Source organism: Oryzias latipes, chromosome 17 (genome assembly GCF_002234675.1).
Source record: "Oryzias latipes chromosome 17, ASM223467v1".
In the NCBI taxonomy this organism is placed as follows: domain Eukaryota; kingdom Metazoa; phylum Chordata; class Actinopteri; order Beloniformes; family Adrianichthyidae; genus Oryzias; species Oryzias latipes.
The window spans coordinates 14,975,954-15,001,221 of NC_019875.2; the positions used below are offsets into that span (position 1 = coordinate 14,975,954).

General features: G+C 38.4%; 1 protein-coding gene across 1 annotated transcript in view; it reads left to right on the forward strand.

Annotated features, from left to right (window-relative positions):
• LOC101168242 (probable G-protein coupled receptor 158) overlaps nt 1-25,268 on the forward strand; it is a 93,734-nt gene that overhangs the window by 28,074 nt on the left and 40,392 nt on the right. The window contains exon 3 of the mRNA XM_023965158.1: nt 21,777-21,879. Within this exon, the coding sequence (XP_023820926.1) occupies nt 21,777-21,879 (103 nt within the window). The remainder of the gene's footprint in view (nt 1-21,776; nt 21,880-25,268) is intronic.

Consider the following 25,268-nt stretch of genomic DNA (forward strand, 5'->3'; position numbering starts at 1 on the left):
CCTGCATGTGTGCATCAGGACAAATATTAAAATTTGAACATACTCTGTAACTGCAACAACATGAGGAGTGTCACTTCTCCTCACAGCTCCCTAACTCAAGGTGTGGGAATCAACACTTCCCATCAGTCTTAGTTGCCATGGGCGGAGCTAAGGCCCGGTTGACCAAAACGTCGTTTACAAAATGGCTGAAGCCCTGGGGGGGGTTCCAGAAAGCAGGTTATAGTTATAACGGTAAGGTTGAGGCTAAGGAAGTTGATAACCTCAGCTTTCGGTTCCAGAAATGGAGGTATGCTTCAGGATATGTCAAGTTGCCATAGCAACTCATGCTCTGAACATAACTTGGTCTGGAGCAGGTTTAGTTGAAGCTTAGTTTGTTTTCAGAGATGTGAAGCAGCATGGCATGTCCATTTGAAGATGATTTAGTGGATGAAGAAGTTCAGATAATACTTTTTCCACCGTGAGCGGGTGATAAGATCACATATGGATGTTGGAAAAATAAACCTTTTTACTTTGATCTAACTTAATTATTTGCTTCAGTTAAGATGAATATATTTTTTTGTTTAACTACATGTTATCTTAAAAATAACATGTAGTTATCAGACAGTTATTTTACTTTCATTCAAATTAATTCAATTAAGTAGGTGTAACTTTGATGCTGCTGTTAGATCAGCACCGCAAGGAATTGTGGGATACAACGTACTTTATGTACTTGCTAATACTTATGTCATTAAATATGAGTTAAAACTTCTGCAGACGCTTCTTGAAAAACCACTCAAACAGTGGAAAATGCCAACTCCAAAAGTTGGCATTCCCGCATTTCACAATTAAAAAAGATAAGTTCACAGAACTTTATCACACTGTAATGAACTGCAACTTAGATATATAAGTACAGACAACTCAATAAATAATGTTGAACTGTACGACTACCTTAACTTGCTGAACTGACTTAAATTGTTGAATTGATTAGTATAACTTAGATTATAGAGTTATTACAACATAAAATATTTTGTTAAGTCAAAAAATTTAAGTTGGATTTATTACAGTGTGGCTTCACAAGAAAGTTTGTAGCTGGGCTGAAGGAGACAACTTGAGCAAGACTTAATGGTTTTAAAGCTGAAATTGTCTTTCCCTGGTTGATTTTTGGCTCGGGTATTTCCTGTACTTTTGGATTCCTCCTCATCATTTGAAAGTGGAGAGTAATCGTACTCTTCCTCCATTTCAATCCAGTCGATGAAACTGTCTCGTTTCTTGGGATTAGAAGACTGAAAGACAAACTCAACACTGGACTTGTTCTCCACAGCAGGTTCCATGTTGATGAGTTTGAGCTTCTTAATGCTGGGATTACGTCCTGATGGTTCCTTTTTAGAAAACAGTTGTGCGTTTGTTCATCTGCTTCCATCCCCAGCAAGGATGAGGGGGTTTTACGACACACTGTCCTGAGCTGAGAAGGAATACTGTTTGAATTTAGAATCCACCAAATGGGATATTATACGACACCCCCTAATGAACTTTTCTCTTTGTCTTGAAATTGTTCCCTCCTTCTTGTGTTTTTAATAAAAGCAGCATGAGGAGAGGCAGAACCTTTGAGAAGAGCAGTGTGGTGGATGTCTTCTGTCACACTGGCTTCTTCTCCCTCGTGCATAAGAAACTTGATTCTTGTTGTGGTCTGTTGTTTATAATTGTGTTTTTCTTTAATGTCTAGATGCATTTATCTGACAATCACCCAATGATTTCCGAGCGCGACTGTTTCATTTCACACAGCTGCAGGAACTTGGCAGTTCATAAGTTCAACCAAATGACTCAGATTCTCCAATTTAAACAAAATACCTTGCATTTGATTAAACGTAGCATCTCCGGAGAACTCTGTGATTATGTTGCTGTCATTTGATCTATTTCTAATATTTTTAAAATATTTATTGCTGTCCCGTTTCTTAGGATAACTTGTTCACTCATCAATTTTATGATAAATGTCAACTGAGGCACTGTTGGAAGCTTTTTCTGACTTTTTTATTGTTCTGGTTTTCTGGTCGTTTTACTCATCTCTCCAGATACAGTGAGGCTTTGCAGGAAGGTAGGATGTGTCACCATGAACCAAATACAAGACCTCATGCATTATGGATATTCAGTCGTAGGGGAAGCATCTTACATAAGGAGCCCCTGCTTATATAATTAGACAAGACTTGAGAATTATGATTTGTGTGGGTGATTTGTTATTAAATGCTTTTTAGCAGGCTTGTGCAATGTTTTTTTTTGTCATGTATTTTTCTGTAGAATGCCTGCGTGTATTTGCCTATATGCAAGTATACATGTGTTTTTTTTTTTTTCCAACTGATTCTGAGAAGGGTACTGCTGGAGAGAAAAGGCTTCAAAGGCAGAGCGCTTCTAATGAGTGTAAAATGCTGTGACAGCTAAAGAGGGTTACCCCTCTGCCTGCCCTCTGGGCTTTCTCTTACCATTCATCTACTTTTCATCCTGTTCAATTTTTTTTCTATTTCTATTTCGATGATTTATCCTCATAAATGTCTACCTTGTCTTTTCCCTCTTTATCTGTGTTTTTTTTTTCTCTCCTCTCTGCTGAGCAACACTTTCCATGGTTTAATCATCCCATCTGTCAGCATGTCATCCTCTCAGTTTTGTCACTTTAACTTGTGAAACAAACTCTAAATGATGTGAGAAAAATGGATATTCTAGACTGCTTAATGCCGTTTTTGTCATTGTGTTTGCACCATTTAGCTTTATTGTGTGTGGAGTAACGTTTCTCTACATTTGTGGTAATGGTTTTTTTGATTGTAGCTCAGATTCTGGTTTCAGAGAGTTAATGTTTTTCACAAATGTGATTAGATGTGACCCTCGTCTGCCCTGAGCTGGAGTTATTGAATCGGTTAACCACAAACCAGCAAAAATGTTCCCTAGGAGAGGTTATACCTGCTGTGCTTTTGTCATAAGCAAAAATGTAGCTTGTGTCTTTTACCCTACTTTTTTTAGGAAATCACATTTTAAATGCATTTCTTTCCAGAGATGTCAAACTTCTCTGACAGAGCAGAAGAGTGTACAAAATAACTTGCTCTGCTCCTGCTTTTCTGCTCCACACTCGCTCTTTGTTTTGTTCTGCTTGGAAGAATGGAATTAGAGACCCAAATGTTGGAATACATCTTTGCACCACAAGGCAATACATTTGTATGTCTAATTAAATTATCATCTGGTGTAATACTGTTAATATTCACAGTAAACGTTTTTTTGGATTTAGCAAAGTCCATTAAACAATAGGCCACCTGGAATTCAGAACGTTACTCTGGGGTTATAGATCAATTTTCTTCTGTATTTAAGTCTACCGTACTTTCTGTACACCATGGACAAATAAAATCTCTAATTGTTTTCAAAAAATGACAGTGCGCCTTATACGGATCATATATGGATCAATTCTGGTTGTGCTTAGTGATATTGAGCTGATTTTGAGAGGTACATGCCAGGTACATGGATGTTGACAGTACTGTTTGTTTTAGTCTGTTACAGTCTGTTTTGTACTTGTTGGAAAGGTTGGAAGCGACAGGTTTTGTGAATAAGCAATCCCTTCTTGTGGCTTACATGTAACATGTTGTTTGACATTGGTCAACGGCCGGGCACATTTGGTGGTTGCGATGTGTCAGTCCAGTGATAGGCGGGTGGCAGGAAGGCAGCAGTGCAATAACTGACTGATAGGGGTTTCTTTAAGGTCCCCAAAAATCATCGTATGATTGGCCGATTTCAGACTGCCAGCCTCTAGCCACCACCTATTCCCTTTGCTGCCATCCCACTGCCACCGTCCAATTCCTCAGAAAACGTACGGTAGCAGCGCGTCACTTGACAAGGGCTGTTGACAAGGGGGCCTGCAATGACCGGACATCAATCTGGCGATCTCTGCCACCGTAGGTCCTGCATTTAAATGAGGAGATGGCATTGATGCTGCACCAAACTCATCATGGTGCTGATAACACCACAACAACTCAGAGACCTGCATATTGACAAATTTCGGTTGATGCTGAGAAGAACACAAAGAAGACAGAACATTGCGCTTTGGGATTTTATCTAAAATGTAAAGCGCATTCTAAATAAAATTTATTATTATTATTATTAAGACAGAACATTGTGCTTGTTGCAAAAATCATAGGAGAAGAACAACGTGCACAAGAAGGGCGAAGAAGAAGAAGTTGTTGGGTGAGGCTGTAGTTGCAGCACAGCGTGTTGCTTGTACAGTATGTAGACAGTTTATATACCCCCCGGCTCCCAGGCAGCTGGTGGCACAGTTGCTGGATAATGCTGTCTGGAGAGACATTCACACATTGTGCAATCAGAGCTGCTGCCGGCCGGCAATCTGGCTGCCACTGCCTTGTAGCCACACGATTTTAAAATGAGGTCATCCCCACCTGACTGACTGACGCCTGATGGCCGCCGTATCCATGCCAACTTGAAGACTCTGCTGAGGCCTCCACATCACACGATGGCAGTTGTATTTGTGACCGTAGCCTTAATTGTTTGTTTGCAGTTGAATAAAAAATGTTCATTAGACACAAAAACACAAATATTGTAGACACGGGCACAGCTTGGTTAAAATAAAGTACTGATAAATATGTGAGCCAAAACAAAAGTGTTGATTAATGAGTTTACAGAACCATTGCAAAAACATGAACTAGTGCTAAATGCAGTAACTTGTTGTCGTTGGAGACTTTCGATGACTTTATTAGGAAGCTCATTATTGCTCCTATTCTTTTCAAAGAGAGGCAGACTCAGGAACAAATCAATCTTGATTATTTTCACAAAACCTTCCAACTGAGGAAAATGTTCACAGCTCACAGATGTTCAGATGATATTTACAGCCTTTCGGTTCAGACTTAAACTGTTTACGGCCAATCATTTTACAAAGAACCCGTTAAGGCCCAGGCTTAGTTCTCAGAGTTTAATCTGCAATTATGCAAGTGACATGTTGGATATGCTAGAGGTTAGCTGAAAGTCAAGGATGCCTCAAGGATTAGGGAGAACATAGGGGGCAGTTGATGAAGTGGTTTCATCCTCCAAACACAAACACAGCTCTCGTCCTCAATCTGCCGCCTGCAGCAAAATGAATGCTACAGAAAAATGAAGAAAACTCTAAAGACTGCAGCAGGTTTGGTGCAGGTACGGTGATGTCACACAGCCACTACATATGTTTAGAGTATATTGCAACGATAAAAATTGTTCATATGTGAATATACGTGAAAAAAGGGAGAAAAGTTGTGGTCTGTACGTGAAATTTTCACAGATGTATCACAATTGAACTACGTTAAAACCACAGAAGTACGAATAAACAACGCAAAGAAGACGCAAATTAACATAGAACCTAAACAAAGCGTGATTATTGCGGTGTTTACATGTAATTCATTAGTGAGTCATGCGTCAATTACATCATTTGAATGTGATATGTGAGCCGTATACGCGATATAAAAGTTATGCATCGGTGGTACATGCGTGAAAAGTCGATCAGACATATATGGAACTGTCATGGAAAGCAACAAATCACACAAAATTGTATAGACTTTACCTAATGTTTGTGTATAATCCACGTTAACCACAGATAAACTGTGGTTATCTGTGGTTAGTTGGTTAGTTAGTTGATAAATTTTCAACTAACCAAAAATTTTGAACATCTAAAAACTCAATTCTTGTTAAAACCCGTCAGCCGAAACCCTCAATGGACCACTGCGCACATCAACGCAAGAAACCCTTATGAATGATGTATATCACGTGTGTCTCATGAAAGACCAAAATTTCAAATGTGGAAAATGCACAAAATGTATTGCTGAGCCCATTATACAAGCAAAGGGGCTTCCCACCCACATGTATATATAGGAAACCCAAAGGGTCCATCTCTTAATTAGAAAAACACCAAATAAGGATTCCTTCGAGTTCCCTATAACTTTGGTGCAACACATAGGCTTGAATTTCTGTTGTGGCTTCATCAGGCTCTGCTTTTTGAGGCTTTAATCTTAGTCCTTACATTAAATATGATAATGAATAACAGATTATCTACCAATATTGGCAGCTCTTGGACTGATGGAGAAATTCCAGACACGTCCAAGATCTTCTATCTTCAGGCTTTCAGAGGCTGTTATAGTCGTCTGAACAAACAGCAGGCGGCTTTCCACCCAGGGGACAGAGTGATTGTAATGCTTTTAGGGTTTAATGCTTTCAGAGTATTTATAGATCTCTGAGGAACGCTAAGTGCTGTTTCTGGCTGGCTTTTTTTTCTATCTTGCCAACTTCTATCATGGTATCGTGTTCACAGCATTTTCCTTTTTTTAAATGAATTTTTTTTAAATTGGACTCCACAACAAGAAAACCAAAAAAGGGAAAAACATGCCATTTAAAATATATGAGGATGCGCTTTCAGAATGTTAATTATACTTATTGGAATAATATTTGGTTTGAGAGAATGGATGGTGTTGAATTCCTTTGGAAGAATATCTTATCTGAGTATCAAGTAATGTGGGTTTTGGTGAAATGTTGTGGTTTGTTGCCACAAACCAAGCTTTATGGGGACTGCCATAATCATCAGTGTTTTATAAATAATTATATGGAAATATAGAGTATTTTTTTTGAAGCAGAATTCATTCAAGAATAAAAAGAAGATCCAAAAATTCAAAGATTTTAGTCTTTAGACCCAAAAAATCTGCACAAATCTTAAAGGCCCACTCCAATGAAAATTGTGGTCTTCAGAAAACAACACAGGTTTTTTATTTATTTTGTCTAAAACAGCATAAGAGACCACTGGGAATGTTTTTACAACAGATTCAAAGATGATTGGAGTGGGACATCCTTGTTAGAGCTTGCTTCCAGCAATACCACCTTTATACGAGCAGCTGCTGTAACTACAAGACGTTTTGAGGCCACTTTCTGTGCTCAGTTTAAAGTCAAAGACAACCAAATATATGTGTGAATGTGTTCTCTTTTTTCAACCATGTCAATTTAATATTTTTGTCACCAATCTTAATTTTTCTTGTCAATTTAAATTGTGCTGGGTCTGTATGATCAATTGGGAGATAAGAATGATGTCTCTTTAAATTCTTAATCTATGTGTGGATTGAGCAGGTTCTGCATCTATGTTTTTTTAATGCTAAATTTAAAATTCTAATGCTATGATCACATATATAGCTGCCACTGCGCCATGGGGAGGCATTGACAGAATCTTCAAGATTAGCTGCCGTCGCCCGATATTTTTGGAAAATTGTTGGTCATGAATGTAGATGGTCGCAGTCAGGCGGCAATCAGTCAGTGAGGGATGACGTCATTATGAAATTGGGCGGACACAGGGCGGTAACAGCTTTATCGTCAGCGGCAGCAGCTCTGGTTGGACGATGTGTGAATTTGTACGTACTCCTGCTGTCCATATCAAGTGCCACTGGATGCTAGCCGCTCTGTAGCCATGGGGTATTTGAACTGTCTCTATACTGTCCGTGCCCACAACCTCAACCTACAACTTCTTCTTCTTCGCCCTCCTTGTGCATGTTGCTCTCCTTCAATGAGTGGTGTAAAAAGGCAAGGCAAGGCAAGGCAAGTTTATTTGTATAGCACAATTCGTACACAAAGTAATTCAAGGTGCTTCACAAAACAGAAAAATGCATTAAAATCACAATACATCATAGAAATAATCAACGTAAAATTTACTTTAAAAGAAAAGAAAAAATTTGAAAATTGATTTAAAAATAAAGGAAGGAAAGGAAAGAAAAGTGTAGATAGGACCAGATAGGACCTTTCAGTCATATACACGGCTAAACAGAAATGTTTTAAGTCTAGATTTGAACATGATCACAGAAGAGGCCTGTCTTACGCCTTCAGGGAGGCTGTTCCAGATTTTAGCTGCAGAATATTGAAACGCTGATTCCCCTTGTTTAGTTTTGACTCTGGGAATCAACAGGAGGCCGGCCCCTGAGGTCCTCAAAGTACGAGATGGTTCATATGGCACTAACATGTCAGAGATGTACTTTGGTGCTCGGCCATGGAGAGACTTGTACACAAGCAGAGCTGCTTTGAAGTCTATTCTTTGAGGTACAGGGAGCCAGTGCAGAGACCTGAGCACAGGACTAATGTGATCATACTTCCTGGTTCTGGTCAGGACTCGAGCAGCAGCATTCTGGATGTACTGAAGCTGTTTTACAGCTCGTTTGGACAGGCCGGTGAGCAGGCCGTTACAGTAGTCTAACCTACTGGAGACAAATGCATGGATAAGTATCTCCAGGTCTGGCATTGACACTATGTTTTTGATTTTGGCAATGTTTTTCAGATGGTAAAATGCCACTGATGTTACTGACTTGATATGGCTGTTAAAGTTCATGTCAGAGTCCATGATTACCCCTAGATTTCTGACTTGATTTGAGGGTTTAAGAGACAGAGAATGAAGGTAGCTACTGACTCTTTCTCTTTGTTTCTGTGGGCCAAAAATAATAACTTCGGTCTTGTTTGAGTTTAGCTGGAGAAAGTTGTTCTGCATCCACGCACTGATCTGTTGGAGGCAGTGGCTGAGTGAATCCACCGGCCCATATTCACCTGCTGTCAGTGACACATAGATCTGAGTATCATCTGCATAGTTGTGATAAGATATGTTATTACTGCGTATTAACTGCCCTAGTGGCAGCATGTAGAGGTTGAACAGAAGGGGTCCCAGGATCGATCCCTGGGGCACACCACAAGTCAAGGCCATGTAGTCTGAGACAAAACTCCCAATTTCAACAAAATATTTCCTGTATTCTAGATAAGACTTGAGCCAACTTAGGGCAGATCCAGAGATGCCAACCCAGTCTTGGAGTCTGTGCATAAGGATCCCATGATCAACAGTATCAAAGGCAGCGCTCAGGTCTAGCAGGATTAAGACAGAGACTTTGCCATCATCAGTGTTCAGGCGGATGTCGTTGGTTACCTTGATAAGAGCAGTTTCTGTGCTATGATGGGGTCTAAAACCTGACTGGAAAACATCAAATGAATTGTTTAATAAGAGAAAATCAGTGAGCTGTTGGTAGACAACTTTTTCAAGGACTTTTCCTAAAAATGGCAGATTAGAGATAGGTCTGTAATTATTCAGTACAGTGGGATCAAGACCGCTCTTCTTCAGGAGAGGTTTAATGACTGCAGTTTTTAAGGCCTCTGGAAATATTCCAGATTGAAGAGACATGTTAACTATTTGAGTAATTGATGGCAACACACTGTTCAGGACAGACTTTAGAAATCTAGTGGGTAACACATCAAGGCAGCATGTAGACGAGCTCAGACGGGTGATGGTCTCTTGGACAGTTTGGTCAGTGACAGGTATAAAGTGAGTCAGCTTAGAGTGAGTAGGTGGCCGTTCGATAGTTATATGTGTTGTGGAGTTGATGGCTTTTTTAATGCCCTGAACCTTGTCATTAAAGAATACAGCAAACTCATTACATTTAGGTGTGCAAACCAGTTCTATTGGTAGTTGGGTTGGAGGGTTAGTTAATCTGTTTACTGTTGTGAACAGGACACGAGAGTTGCTGCTGCAACTTCCAATGATTTCAGAGAAGTACCTTTCCCTTGTTCTGCATAATATCTGGTTGTAAGCGTACAACTCCCCCTTATGCATTTCATAATGAACCTGGAGTTTTGACTTGCGCCACTTTCGCTCAGCTCTGCGGCACTGTTGTTTCTGTGCCCTGACCAGATCATCGTTCCTCCAGGGAGCTTTCTGTCTATGTTTTCTCAATTTAACCTTCATAGGGGCAATGGCATCCAGAACATTCAAGATGCTAGAAGTAACAGAATTCAGCATTTCATCAACATTGGCACCAGAGGCGTTTTCAAGGTCTATCATTTCTACAAACTGTGCACTAGTGCTCTCATTTATTTGTCTCCTTTGGACAACTGCAGGGCCAGGCGGTGGTTTGGGAGCAACAGACAGGTCAAAGAATACACAGAAATGATCAGAGAGGGCGACATCAACCACACTGACATTGTGAATATTAACCCCCTTTGTGATGAGCAGGTCCAGAGTGTGCCCTCTGCTGTGGGTGGGGCAACTCACATGCTGAATTAGATCAAAGGTTTCAAGGACACCTTTGAGTTCTTTTGCATTTCTGTCATTGACATTGTCAACATGAACATTAAAATCACCTGTAATGACTAGACCATCAAAGTCTTTGCACACAACTGAGAGCATTTCAGTGAAATCATCAATGAAACTTTGGCTGTGCTGAGGAGGTTTGTACATGACTATGCAGAGTAAGGGAGGAGTTTGTTTTAACTCAATCTTAAAGGACACATACTCAAATGATGAAAACACACCAAATGATAGTCTGCGGGTTGCAATATTATCTCTAAACAGTGCAGAAACACCTCCACCCTTTTTATTTTCTCGTATTTCCGATTCATGTTTGTAGTTGGGGGGAGTTGATTCGACTAGAACTATGTTTCCTGTGTTTTTGTCAAGCCATGTTTCAGTTAAAAACATAAAATCAAGATTAAAAGAAGAGATAAGATTATTGATTAAAAATGATTTGTTGCATAAAGATCTGACATTGAGTGCAGCAAGTTTGAGATTAGTTTCCTTGGGACTGGTCAAAACCTTCTTGCAAGGGATATCAACTAGATTTCTGTGATTGGACAGTCTAACTGCCCTTTTTTGCATTCTACGTGGTGCAACTACAGGTATAGCACCAGAAGGAAGCTGTTCATCACAGGGCCCCAGTTTGACATAACAAAGTTCTGTCTTCTTCGTATTCTCCTGAGCATCAACCGCAATTCATCAAGACACACTGATGACATTTGTGCAGCATCAATGCTTTCTTCCCATTTGGAATGCCGGGATCATCAGATTGACGTCCGGATACCACTGGTCAATAGAGGGTGGCAGTTTGAGATTGGCAAATTAGCAGATTTTTTTGGGGGGACCTTGGAGACCCTCCTATCAGTCAGTCATCGCGCTGCTGCCTTGCTGCCATTGGACTGCCATTGCGCGACCTCCAAATGTGCCCGGGTGGCCACTGCCTGGTGTAAAAATCATCCAGTCGTCGGTTTTTCAATACTTTTTTTTTTTAAAAAGCCGCCGTGCAGTGTGTGAAAATGTACATCAATTCAATATCGTTTGTAGTTCTTTGCCTGCGCTGGGATCCACTCTTGTCTTGGTAAATGCAAAAAGCTTATTGACTAAGACTTTGAAACACTGGAATGCATCCAACATTTTTAGGAACACTCGGTCTTATGCACATAAATATGCATGTATTTATAATAAATTTAATTTGATTGCTGGCTGTTTTCAGAAAAATTTCTTGAGATCACAATGCAGATTTTCTAGCACCAAACACCTAAAACATGTCCGAAGATTTGAGTGTTCCTGCTGTGAGATGATCAGATGTTGCCCCCCCCCAAAAAGAATCAAGGACATTTGTTGTGTTTAAGAATTGCTACTCCTTTTCAGTCACTTCCTCTGTGCTTCATGGTTTTGACTTGACGCCATACTCCTGTAGAGTAATCAACATCTCTTTGAAGTACCACAGAAGAATGCCATATTCAGTGTTCCAAACAAGCATTTTTTAGAGAATCCTGAGCTAAATGTCCTTTTAAAAATGCTTAATATAAGGCTTTAGAATATTTTGGACTGCAATGTCTCTGCTAGCCAAGTGTAAGAAATAAAAGTCCAATTAAAAACCCACCACTGCTTACACCAAGCCTACATGTAGACTGGAGTTGTAAAATGCTTTCTCACATTTCCCTTACAGTCTGATGAAAGTGATCCATCAGCCTTAGACATGTCAAACCAATCTTTCATAGCCCTTTCAGGCTGGAATCACCCTTGTCTTGACATCCCTACACTTCCTGATTTAGATGTATTTATGTGTTGCCACATGGGCGATTAGAATTTTGCTGGCAGGTCATGGAGAATGCACATGGTCGTGTGCTTGTGATGCAGTTCAGAGGTGTTCTGTGACACTAGTTAAGGTTTCATAGACCAAATCCATCAGAGGGGTATTTGTGTTTTCATCATCTCACTCGTGTTGTGCTCCTTAACTTATTTTGAAATTCTTCTTGGAAGGTGAAAGATTTATTGATTTAAGATGTCTTGACATAAAAAGATTTTTTAATGATATCCTATTTTTCACAAAGCCACTGAATGAATCAACCTCAGGCCCCGGTAGACCAAGTCCCACATTAATATATCACTTCTTACAGTAGTATTTGCTTAGAAAAATGAAGAAGTTTGTCCTTTAATTAACTTGGGATGTTTCTGTGCTTCTAATTTTAGCACCACAGCTTTTTTTACCCTGCAGAATCCACTGGGAGAAATTTGGCCATTTTAAAAAACATTTTATTGTTATTTTTTGTTCATTTAATTCATTTATTTCTGTTTATTTTTATTTTTTTTTTATTATTGGTTGTTGTTTTTTGCTGTTGCTGTTGATTGCTGCTATCAAAACTGAATAAACAAAAAAAAGGTCAAATTGATTTTAAAAGCCCAGATGAAATTTGTTCTTGGGTTTCTTTTGGGTTACATTTTTGTGTTTTTTTTTAGAAGTAAAACGGAATGTTTAAGTACATTGATGCATATATGTGAGTGTGAGTTATTTAGGTGCTGTTTGATGGTCAGAACACTGTATACAGTGATCCCTCGCTATAACGCGGTTTACTTTTCACGGTTTCGCTACTTCACGGATTTGCATCGTGCATTGTGTTCTGCATTCTGATTGGCTAAAAAGTCACTCCGCTTCTTCTCTACCTGTGCGTCAATAACGCTGCAGTTTAATAGGTACACGTACGTAAATCAGCTTTACAACACGTACGTGCAAATCATCTTGCAATTTCAAGTTTCTCTAAAACCCATAGAAAAAGAGCAACAACAACTGTCTATCACTATGTCACTATTTATGAGGTGCCGTGTAGGACATAATTAAGAATTAGCATTCACAAACACATATGAAATCTCTCACACACACTAGTGAAAAGCTTGTATACATACAACTGAAAATGTATTCATTCACATACACATGTAAAATCGCTCACATACACATGTGAAATCTCTCACATACACATGTGAAATCTCTCACATACACATGTGAAATCTCTCACATACACATGTGAAATCTCTCACATACACATGTGAAAATGCTCTCACATACACATGTGAAAATGCTCTTACACACACTACTGAAAATGCTCTTACACACACTACTGAAAATGCTCTCACATACACATGTGAAATGCTCTCACATACACATGTGAAAATCCTCTCACATACACATGTGAAAATGCTCTCACATACACTACTGAAAATGCTCTCACATACACTATCCAAAATGCTCTCACATACACTACTGAAAATCCTCTCACATACACATGTGAAAATCCTCTCACATACACATGTGAAAATCCTCTCACATACACATGTGAAAATCCTCTCACATACACTATCCAAAATGCTCTCACATACACTACTGAAATTTTCAACAGAAACGGAAGGCATTTCAGTAGAAACGGAAGTTGGCTGATTATCGCGAGATAATCATTCGTCTGAATCATTCGAAAATGGCAGCCGGTTGCGCAAGGAAAACCACCGAAACGTGTAAGTATATTAAAAAATATCCAGTATCTGTTGTAAAATATATTTGTAAATACTTAAGATGATGTGTTTAATATATTATATTCCTCAATCAACAACCTAGATTGTTTTGAAGCTCATCAATTTCAGTAATGCTAAAGCTAACGCTAACGCGAATTAGCGCCGAAGGCTAAAAACAAACGCTAGATATTACATCAAAAAGCAGTGACTTCTAACCGTAGTCACAAGTTATTAACACATGTTTTAAATGTGTTCATATATGTAGGGACAGACGAGGATGAGGAAAATCCGATCCATTTGCGGATGGAGAAAGATAGCCTGTTTGTTTTCAAGCTAGCTCGTGCCAGATGGGTAGAGACACATGATCAGATTTGACTTCATTTTAATAAACGGTTAATCGTTGTCGTACTGGGTTAAAGGTTTATGTCAAAGAGCCAGAAGAGAGAGGAGGAAAGGGCTAGAAGGGAGGAACAGCGACAGGAGAGTCTGTTAAGTTTACTTGAGTTGAAATTATTGTTCTAAAATGTAATGCAGCCATTGTTTTTCCAATTTGTTTAATAAATGTATGAACAAAAATGAATAATTTACATGTATTATTTAAATCTGAGCTATTTTTAACAATCTCAAAAGGATTTTCATATAAATATCAGATGTACATATTTAGAATTTCGTTTTATATGTTAATATTTATTTTTATACATGTTAACAATAATCCTGGTCTTCTAGAGTCATGTGTGTCACAGTTGGAGCTGAAAGGAAAGCAAAGATTTGTCCTTGCAGACGGACGTGACTCTGCTCGTCCTGCATGTTCCTGGTGTTGTCCTGCTGTGGCTCAACATCTGTGGCTAAGCAGTCGCCTTTGCTGATGCACAGAATGTGCAGAATTGAACTGCAGGCAATGATTTTCATTGCAAAGGTTGGTTTTACTTCCAGTGCCCCCAGAAATATTGCTCTCCTCCTCATCTTTATCATGCCAAATGCTCTCTTCACAACAGAGCGTGTTCTGGAGTGGTTCTGGTTGTAACTGCCTCAATGGCATTCCTCATGGGTTCCCTGTAGGGTGTCAGCAGCATGATGGGATGTGCAATGCAGGGATACCCACCATCACCCAAAAGGATCCTTCAGGTGGGTTTGTTTGATTTACACAAATTGGGCTTTTACGTAGAACCCGTGAATCATGGATTGATCCTGGATTCCCAACAAAAATATCTATAAATTTGGCATTAGAGTCACATACAGCATGCTTTTTAATGGAATAAAAAAGCTTCCTGTTAAAATAACAAGCTGCATTTTCTTTTAGGGCCTTTATTCTTATGTGGCAGCCATCAATGCTCCTTGTGACCCTTTGGAAGGAGAAAGACCAAGCGAGCTGCTAAAATCCAGAGGCGACTTATGGTAGTTCATTCCCACTGGGAAGCTGGGTGACCCTGCTCATCAGCTGGAGGATGCGGTCTGCCGTCCTGTGGACAACATCGCTCACGGTGGACCGTGTCATGTCAAAGACTCTGGCTACCACACTGTAAGATGTGCCACACGCCAGCCAGAAAAGAAACACCAGGACGTCAGTCTCCTGTGACCCCCCAGAGTGTGAGGAACCCGAAGCTGATGATTCAGGACCATCGACCCAGATGCTCGATGGTCCTGCGGGTCAACCGAAAATCCAGTCTTGTGTCGGACTGACCGTCAGCATAAAGGGCCAGGACAGACACCTTTGTGTTGGTAAAGCAGTAGAGACGTGGAAGACCCTGGAAAATGCAACATTAATTATTTCATTGAGGAAATTAAATCACATTTTTTTAATGTTTCTATTTATTTTGATGTCTTACATTTTAGATTATGAAGTATTTATTAATTCTGGAAAATCTCGTGGTTTTTATTTGGCTGGGTTTTTGGATTTTCATTTTAACTTTTAAAAATGAAAGTTTTTGTTCTGTTTTTGTTTAAAACAAGTGATATGGTTTGACTCTGAATAAAAAATTCTAAACTTTGAACTCACAAGTGTTTCATGTAATTGGACTACACAACTCACTTGAAAAAGAATGTTAAACTCTTACCCAGCAGACTGTGTAACCTTGAGCATGATTAGTAACAAAGTTTAAGTTAAAGTTTAGGTTTAACTAAAAAAAAAGCTTTAAGTTTAACTCACAAGTTATTCTGTCTGGTCAGGGCATCCAGAGGAAATCTTCTGAGATGTCTGCTTGTCCTTGCCGTCCTGTGATGCTGCATATCTGCTCGTTTTCAGTTTGATCTCACGAAAAACGGTTGAATTATTGCCAGGAACACGGACAGATTCATTTTCAAAGCCATTTTCAGTAAGGTGTAAGAAAACTACAGAAAAAAATGCCTCCTTGCAAGAGCCCGTTAATCGTTCAGCGGCACAAAAACAAAATAAATATTGGCATGAAAAAATAACTTGGGGGTTTATTTATGAACAAATACATTAAATCAACACCAAAGTGTTTGTAATTTAATTATTTATAAATCAGTCACGTTTTCCATGATCAGAACACAGCAGATTCATAAATAGTCTTTGTAAAATGTTCATATTTATTATGTTTTTACTCTGACAAATAAGTGTCATTCTCCGCGTTAAATAGGAGTAGTTCGCCTCCAGACCAGGTGGTGGCGGTAATGCGCCACTTTGTTTCCGTGTCAAGCGCGTTATGAACAACACCCAAAAGAAAAAAGTACTGAGCACGGGTGTCTGAATTGCTTTTAAATTCAGAGAACTATATAGAGAACTATATAGTTCTGCACTATATAGGGTTTTAGTAGTTAGGGATCAAGGCAGGAATTCGGACACAGGTTCATTTCCACTGAAATGCCTTCAGTCGACCAACTTCGTTTCTAACAATAAAGTAAAAAAAAAAACGTTGTTTCTACTGAAATGCCTTCCGTTTCTATTGAAATTTTCACATGCGTATGTGAGAGCATTTTGGATAGTGTGTGTGAGAGCATTTTCACATGTGTATGTGAGAGCATTTTCACATGTGTATGTGAGAGCATTTTCAGTAGTGTGTGTGAGAGCATTTGACATGTGTATGTGAGAGCATTTTCAGTAGTGTGTGTGAGAGCATTTTCACATGTGTATGTGAGAGCATTTTGGATAGTGTGTGTGAGAGCATTTTCACATGTGTATGTGAGAGGATTTTCAGTAGTGTGTGTGAGAGCATTTGACATGTGTGTGTGAGAGCATTTTCACATGTGTATGTGAGAGCATTTTCAGTAGTGTGTGTGAGAGCATTTGACATGTGTGTGTGAGAGCATTTTCAGTAGTGTGTGTGAGAGCATTTTCAGTAGTGTGTGTGAGAGCATTTCACATGTGTATGTGAGAGCATTTTCAGTAGTGTGTGTGAGAGCATTTTCAGTAGTGTGTGTGAGAGCATTTTCAGTAGTGTGTGTGAGAGCATTTCACATGTGTATGTGAGAGCATTTTCAGTAGTGTGTGTGAGAGCATTTTCAGTAGTGTGTGTGAGAGCATTTCACATGTATATGTGAATGAATACATTTTCAGTTGTATGTATACAAGCATTTCACTAGTGTGTGTGAGAGATTTCACATGTGTTTATGAATGCTAATTCTGAATAATGTCCTACACGGCACCTCATAACTATTTGTCCGAATGTACTTTGTATTTTTTTCATAATCATTTTAAATTTTCTTCCGTTTAATCCAATTACTCGGGTCGCGGTGGGCGGGGCTAATCTCCGCAATTTGAAGCCTTCTGTTCACATTGATGATTAAAATTATTATTTGACAGTACAGTACAGAAGTTATTTGTTGAAAAAAAAACGTTTCTAAAGTACTTTGATTTGTGAAACAAATGCTCGAGCCTGTAAAATGGTTTGTTCTTTCTTTTCAATGTATAATAGAGTATTTAATTGTATAATAATTGTAAAAGAATAAAGGTTTCAACTTCACGGATTTTGCCTATCACGGGTTCTTTTTGGAACGTTACCCCCACGAAAAACAAGGGTTTACTGTATTGTGAAGCGTTTAGCACTTCACTAGAAGCTCAATGTCCTGCACGTTTTGACTGCTTCTCTCCCAAATGCACCCGATTCAGTTCATCATTGACCTTTGTTGAAACATTGCTGTGACAATCATATAAGACCCATTCCAATGAATATGGTGTTTTGGGTGTTTTTAACTTGTTCCTCTGGTCTTTTTCTCATGATGGAGAGCATATATAAAGGAAAATAAGCTTAAAATCACATTTCTGAGTATTTCTTTATTGTTTTTATTGTGAATCAGGGGCAGACAAAAAGCAATATTGCCAGCCATTTTTTTGGTTTGTAATGTTAGGTTGGGGTTGTGAGGGGCTATAAGCCAGTGGGAGAGAGTGTAAACGGATGACGGGAAGTAGGGGTGTGCTTACTCCACGTCAACAGTCCAGGCCACATTTCAGAGGGGAATTTCTGATGAAGAATTGCCGCTCTGAGGAAACTATTTCCTAGAAAATGACACACGACTTTTTATTTTAGCTAAAAACAACACAATCATAATTATAAAAACAACACTCGGAACACTTTTATAATCCATCAAAAGAGGATCAGAGTTGGCCCTGAAGACCTGGGTTGCTCTAACACTTAATTTTTGTCTTTTTTGCTGTTAATTTGGGAAGGAGGGGGATGCTCTTCTATGCATACAAACAGCAAACATCCTAGGATACAATGAGATGAAAGCTACAGAATCCAATCAAAATAATTTTTCCTGTTCTGCAGCACCACCCAACCCTTGTCCTCAAGATCTACAACCCTGCACATCTTCCTGTTGATTACCTGGATCAGGTGTATTCAGTCAATCCGACAGAAGAGACACATGAAGAGACACATGAGTCAGCAAATTGCTGAGAGAACCATAAAACAGTGGTGCTATAATGTCTTTCATGATACTAAAATAAAAGTAAAATAAAAATAAAAAGACAATATTCTCTTGAGTGTGAAACAAAAAAATTTAACTCCAAAGAACAAATATAATTGTTTTTTATTTTTCATTTATTTTTTTGTAAATACATTTTTTCTTTAAACAAAAGTACGATGTTTGATGGGACATAAATACAGTCCTTCTGTTCACAGATTCTGATCTCAAGGAGATACCAGTTTTCACCAAGCAATGCACTATTCATGAAGATTCATGTGAATTTTATCTCAGCTTTATTTAGTACAAGTGTGCACGCAGACACCACTCTTTCCCAGTTGGGGCTTGCGTGCGTGTGTTTAAGTGTGTCTCATCTCCAGATGGCTCGCTGGTCTATGCAACTTCCACAGTTAAAGAATTTAGCTGGAATTCTAAAGGCACACTCAAATTCTGCAAGGAAACCTTAAATTCTAATTTAGATATTAATTAGATTCTCTGTAACTTGGCAAAGCCGTGTGATTTCCCCTGATGCTGGGAGTGTTTTTTAAAGTGGGACGTCTGCTGCGTCTTGCTGCAGCAAAGACAGTAGAGGATGTAGGAGAATCAATAACAACTTCTTTAAAGGAGACCAAACACTGCAGCCGGCCTGACGAAGAGCATAATCTTCAATGCATTAATACTTATTCATATTAATGTCACTATTATGGGACATTTTATAACATTAGAGTTCTTTGTCTGGGATATAGAAGAGCATGTAAACGTTTGTGCAGATTTTGTACTGTAAAAAAAGCTTATCTAAAAATTAAATCCAGACAAACTGTCTTTTAGAAAGAAAATCTGCCAATGGGATGACAGAGTTTCTTACTGAAACTTTTTTGTTTGCTTTTTTGTAGTGTAGTGTAGCCATCTAGTTGTTAGTTGTTGTTTTTTTAGCTGTGAACTATAGGAATTAAAAAAAAATTGTTTAATGTAGCTAACTTATACAAATGTGTTTCTTTCCTACTGTATTTTCCATGTCTAATGGTTTTAAGTTAGGAAAACTATCTCTACCTCTTATTTTCGAGCAAAAAGGAAAAAAAAAAAGTTCAGTCATCCAATTCTTTAAAGTCCCAGTCATCTTTGATTTTTTTTATAAAAGGGTTCCCATCTGTCATTTGATTATGATTAAGCTGTTTCTAGGCAAAAAAACAAAAACTGTTGTTTTCTAAGACATAGTTTCTGCAGTGTGGCAGTTGTGGGTGGTACTGTTGGTGTGAAGGAAGCCCACCCCCTCCACATCATCTATCTGTTTACCCCATCACAGCCCATCACACCCCCAACTTAACATTATTTGTCAAACAAAAGTGGCGAGCAATATTGGAACTGTCCAGTCGAACAGATTTATGCCAGATGCAGCTCAGAAGAGGAAAATGAAGACGTACATGGATCACATGTACAAGTGGATGCATCAGAATGGAGCGGTGCAAGGAGCTTATGGCTTGCTGAAATAAGTTGTGCTGTAGGTGTACTACAATTATACTTTGTCAATACTGTGTGAGGTGGCATACTTGAAGTCTAATTTTTACAAAGCCCTGTAGCTTAAAATCAAAATGTTCCAACCAAGTTTGAAGAAGTATTTAGTTAGCATACTTCCTACACTACATGCACATAATCTTAATAAAATAAACTTTGTGTGTACTAGGCCTGCACAATATACCGCAAATTTATCGTTATCGCAATATCCAGCTCTGCAATATGCATATCGCAAAAGACGGCGAATATCGCAATAAATCGCAAACCCAAAATGTGTTAAAACAATCTTCTAGCAGCTTGAAGCATTTAACGAATCAAATAAATCCCTTCATGCTTTGACCAATCAGATGGACGCCTTCCCATTGTTGACCAATCAGATGGAGGCCTATTATGTTAACCCTGGTCCTGAAGAGCCTCAACCCTGCCTGTTTTCCAGCTCTCCTTAACCAGCTTGCTGTTGATTGGCTGACTCAAGTGATTTCACATCCTGATTGACTGAACACACCTGATTTAGGTTATCATTATCGAGCAGTCTAGGGAGAATTGGAAAACAGACAGGGTTGAGGCTCTTGAGGACCAGGGTTAGCCACCCTGACGTTTGTCCCCCATGTCGATGAGGGTCATTTGGAGTATAATTTTTAAACTGTTGCAATGAAATGGGAATGATGTTTTTGTTTATTTTTCTATTTGTTTATTTACCGCAAATTTATCGTTATCGCAATATTGATCACTAATATCGCATATCGCAAGTTTTCCTCATATCGTGCAGCCCTAGTGTGTACTACTTTTTTCTGGGGAAAGATGTGTGTAGCGTATTGTAGCTGAATATGGTAGCTACTTGCTAAGTTGACTGCAAAAGCTCCTTTCCTTTTAAACAAGCTGGACATAAAATCACTAATATGTTTAATATTTTAATGCTGGTATGTTCAGATTATCATACCAGCAATTTTTAAATAAAATTGTTACTTTTTTTGTTTTATTTTAAGTTTTCCTTTATTTACGAAAAATGACACTAAGGTGGTCATAAACACATTTTAGGGTTTTAGAATTTCACAAGTAAGGGATAATGCCCGACGACATTATCAGAAGTTAACTGCCAACAAGGAAGCCTGAACCGTCCTCCGTGCGTTTATTTCTGATAATGGACACTTCGTCGGACATTATCCCGCTTATACCATTGCCACTTTACAAAAAAAACAAAAATATTCAATCAATTTTTAATACTTTAGTTTTGCAATTTTTTGGTTTTAAATCGCTTCTTGACAAAAAGCGGGCTATTTTGGTGCGTTGTCATGGTTACAGCTGAGCTGGCACCAACCTCAACTGTAGCGGCAAAGGAATATATGCTGATCCTCACGATAGGTTAAATAAAGCATCAGATTTTAGTGCACACCCAGGAGCCAATCTGAATCGAGTATTCACTTGGAACATGGTGAGAACACAAGAGACACAGACTAAAAACAAACACATTCCAGGACTCAGACTTTCCTCCAAAATCAGAAACCTTAAGCTTTCCTTCATGTATTTTTTACGTTTTTTGCTGTCTAATTTCAAATTTATTTCTCTTGAATGTTTTTTTTTTCTTTAATTAAAGCTGTTTTTTATTGGACTGCTAAGGTCAACAAAGATACATTTTAAAACAAATATTTTGTAGATCTTAAAAACATTTTTATGCAATTTTTGCAAAAACAATGGCAGGATGCTGCCTTTTTTATTGTCATCTAGTCTTTTTGTAGAAACAAATGATGTTTCCTGTGATAAAAATAATAATAAAAAGAAAATCCTGCATAGCTCTGTTGACATTTCCACTTGTCTGTGATTTCTCTTCCAGTGCATTCCAGTCGGTGGACATGGATTTGTGCTGGACAAGTACAAGTGTCAATGCAGGAGGGGATTTTATCATCCGAGCAGAGTGGCACTCAATGGCTTTAAAAGTAAGTTTCAAATATTGTTGTATTTTAATGTTTTGTAGTGCAGGGAGTTTAAAATTCAGGGGGGAAAAAGGGGGGGGGGGCATTAAGAGTTTCTGCAAAAGAAGGAAGAAAGCACAGTTGTGTAAGTAACGTCTACACATCTGGTTTGAAATTCTTTAAATAAGTATCTTGTAATATTTATATTTTAATGCTAATAAAAAGCTGTTCTTATGATTACAAGGGTATGCACCACTATAGTAATGCAGAAACAGATGCCGCTTCATAAAGATAAACGTACCAACTGTGGACACGGAGCTTAAGTGTTGTGTTAAACAAACCTGGTTGTGTTTTAGATTTTAATGGCTGTGCTCTGACACCTTGACTGAAGGAGCTTCAATGTCCTCGGGCAGCAAAAGCTTGGCCCTGATGTGCAAGATAATCAGGCAGCTGCAGAGGTTCTCAGTCCTAGTTCCAACAATACTACACCCCAGGGAAGTTAATATGCTAAGCTGGAGCTTTATTGTAATGCAGCGTGATGAAGCCTGTAGTCAGGAGACTCAGTGTGGAAAGTGATCATTTTCCAGGCTCCATGCAGACCACCTTATTAAAAATCACTGCAGTTCAGAAAGGGTAATAGTTGCCTGTGACCATCACTTCCCTTCTTCAACTTTTATTCTTTATCCAGGTCTGCACTGATTGAAACAGAGATTTAGTTTTCTATTAGAGTAAAATGGGAATCATTTAGGCAATGTCTTTTTTTTCCTAGTTAAAAAGCTTATTCCAACAAAGAGTGCTTTATAAAACCTTTGCACAGAGTCCAAGTGATTCTGAATTGGAGCCAAACAACGGCAAAATATAAAAACAGTAGAAATAAAAACTTCTGTATCACCCAACATCTACGGGGGAAAGGTTTGGCCCCCACTTGCCCTACAACTTTTGAGTCAATATTAGTATAATAATTGACAAAAAAAAATCGTCAATACAAGCTTCTTTAATAATTGCAAAACTAACAAATGTAATATTTTTTAATAAAATCTTGAGACCCTGAAATCATTTAATCATTTATTTGCTTCCCCTGTTTGCAGAAAAGCCATCAACATTCTGGCCTTAGCCAAAATCTGCAATGTTTCTATGCCATAGAAAGAGGAACTTTTATTTTAGGAGGACTCATTAACAAAAACTCAATAATAAATGTATTTTTGATTCTTTCATTTAAAATGACCTTCCATACTGGTGTTGTCATTGTCATTGGTGTCCCCCCCCCCCCAAACCCTATATAAAATGTTTTAGCTCCACCACTGCCCAGCACAAATACCTTAATACAGTTCAGACGTCTGCTGCCATAAACTTTTCTGCAGCACTCTAAAGAACTGCAGTAAGGCTGAAAATCAATGAAATCACACTAGACAGCTTTTTCAGCCTGGTTTTTATTCAGTCCATTGGTTACCACTGCTGCTTTGTTTATATTTTTCTCTCCCTGTAATTAGTTTGCTTCTCCTCTTCTGTTTTTAGAATGTTTTTATGTCCTATTGGCAAATGTACCTATGTTCTGTGCCATTTCATTTTCATTGATTTTGTTAAATCTTTATTGTTTTTGTCCAAAAACCTTTAAATACTTGCAGCATTCTTGTACACTTTTTGATGTTGTTTTAATTTCGATAGAATCAGAAATGAATCCATCAGAGGAACAGGTCATGTTAGAAGTTTTGGAGATCAATGCAGGGAAACAGACTGAGATGGTTGGGACACGTTCAGAAGAGGGACAGTTGGTGAAAGGAAGCTGACTTTGGAGCCACCAGTAAGAAGGGTTAACATAAGATCGTGGATGTAGTGAAGGAGAACATGAGGGTGGTTGGTGTGAGCAAGACTACTGAAGAGGATGGAGGAGGATGATTTGGTGTGGCAGCCCTTAAAATAATTATCTAAAAGGCAAAGAAGAAGATTAAACTCTTTTTGTTCATCTTTTCTGGTGGTTTTTCAATGATGTTGCACTCATACTCCAGGTGTAACTACAAAATTGTCAGTACTTGTATAACCACTGATGTATGATATAGGTCATATTATCCTTCGATAATTATTTAAGTATGGAATAATTGTGACTTCCCTCTGGAAGAGTTTGGATTAGCTGGCTCCTGGTATTTTGCCTTTATGGTTACTCCTGTTTTGTTTATTGTGCATATCTGTTTATGTATTCTATGCAATATTCTTTCCTATTTTTAAAACCATCCGCTTTGTTACATTCTGTTAATGTTAAAGGGATACAGCACTAAAATGTAATCTCCCTATAAGACCAAAAAACATGTCTACAGAAAACAGTTTTGACATAGTCAACTCTCAGAGGGCATTAAAAAAAGAATTATTCCTCCATTTCAGAGCTTTAGTATCAGCCCAGCCTTGTTATTAGGCTGGTTTTAATCTCTGCTTTAAATTGTTTTATGCCTTTTATTCTTTAATGTTTTATGACTTTATAATATTCCGTATTTGTCTTTTCCCTGTGTACAGCACTTTGTGCCCTCATGGCTGGTAGTGGAAGGTGCTTTATAAATGAGTGAATGAATGATTGATTGAATTTACCGGTATGTTGTCATATTCTACGTCGCTATAAGTTAAAAAACAACCCAAAAAAACGGAAAAGCATGCAGGGTAAGAACAAAACCAGCTCCAGCCACAGACATATCATACAGAAATATCTACTCACTAATATAATACAAGATTTATCCACACTAATAGTCCGTCCAAAGGTCCTTAAATGGGTTTAATGTAGTTCTTCCAAGGATTATATTACCAATATTGTATTTTTGTAGTGCAGCATAGTCTAATGCACTCTTTCAAATCATGTTTCTAAAACGGATCCATTCATATCCTTAAAGTCCCATTCCAATCCTCTTTTGATCTACTTTAAAAGCATTCCCCGTGGTCTTTTAATCATGATTTTGCCACTTTTAGCCAAAATCCCAAAAAACTGCAGTTTTTTAAGGACATAGTTTCTGCAGAGGGGCAGTAGGTCATTAGAAAAATTGCTCCTGAGGAATGGTGGCGTGAAGTGAGCACGCCCCTACTTCCCATCATCCATCTGTTTACACTCTCCCACGCCCCTCACAACTCCAACTGAACATTACTGGTGCAACAAAATTACCTGCAATATTGGACTGATCCAGCCATACAGTTTGGAGTCAGATGCCAGCTCAGATGAGGAAAATTAAGATGTACATGGATTTATTTGTTTGCAAGTGGATGCATCAAATTGGAGTGGAGCAGGGAGCTTGTGGCTTGCTGTTGTAGCTTCAATATCACCCCTATAAGCTTTTTCAAAAGGTATTTTTTTGTCTGCCCCTAATTCACAACAATTTGAATTAAAAAAAAATACTCAGCTCTTGAGCTCAATTTTCTTTATATATGCCCTCCATGTG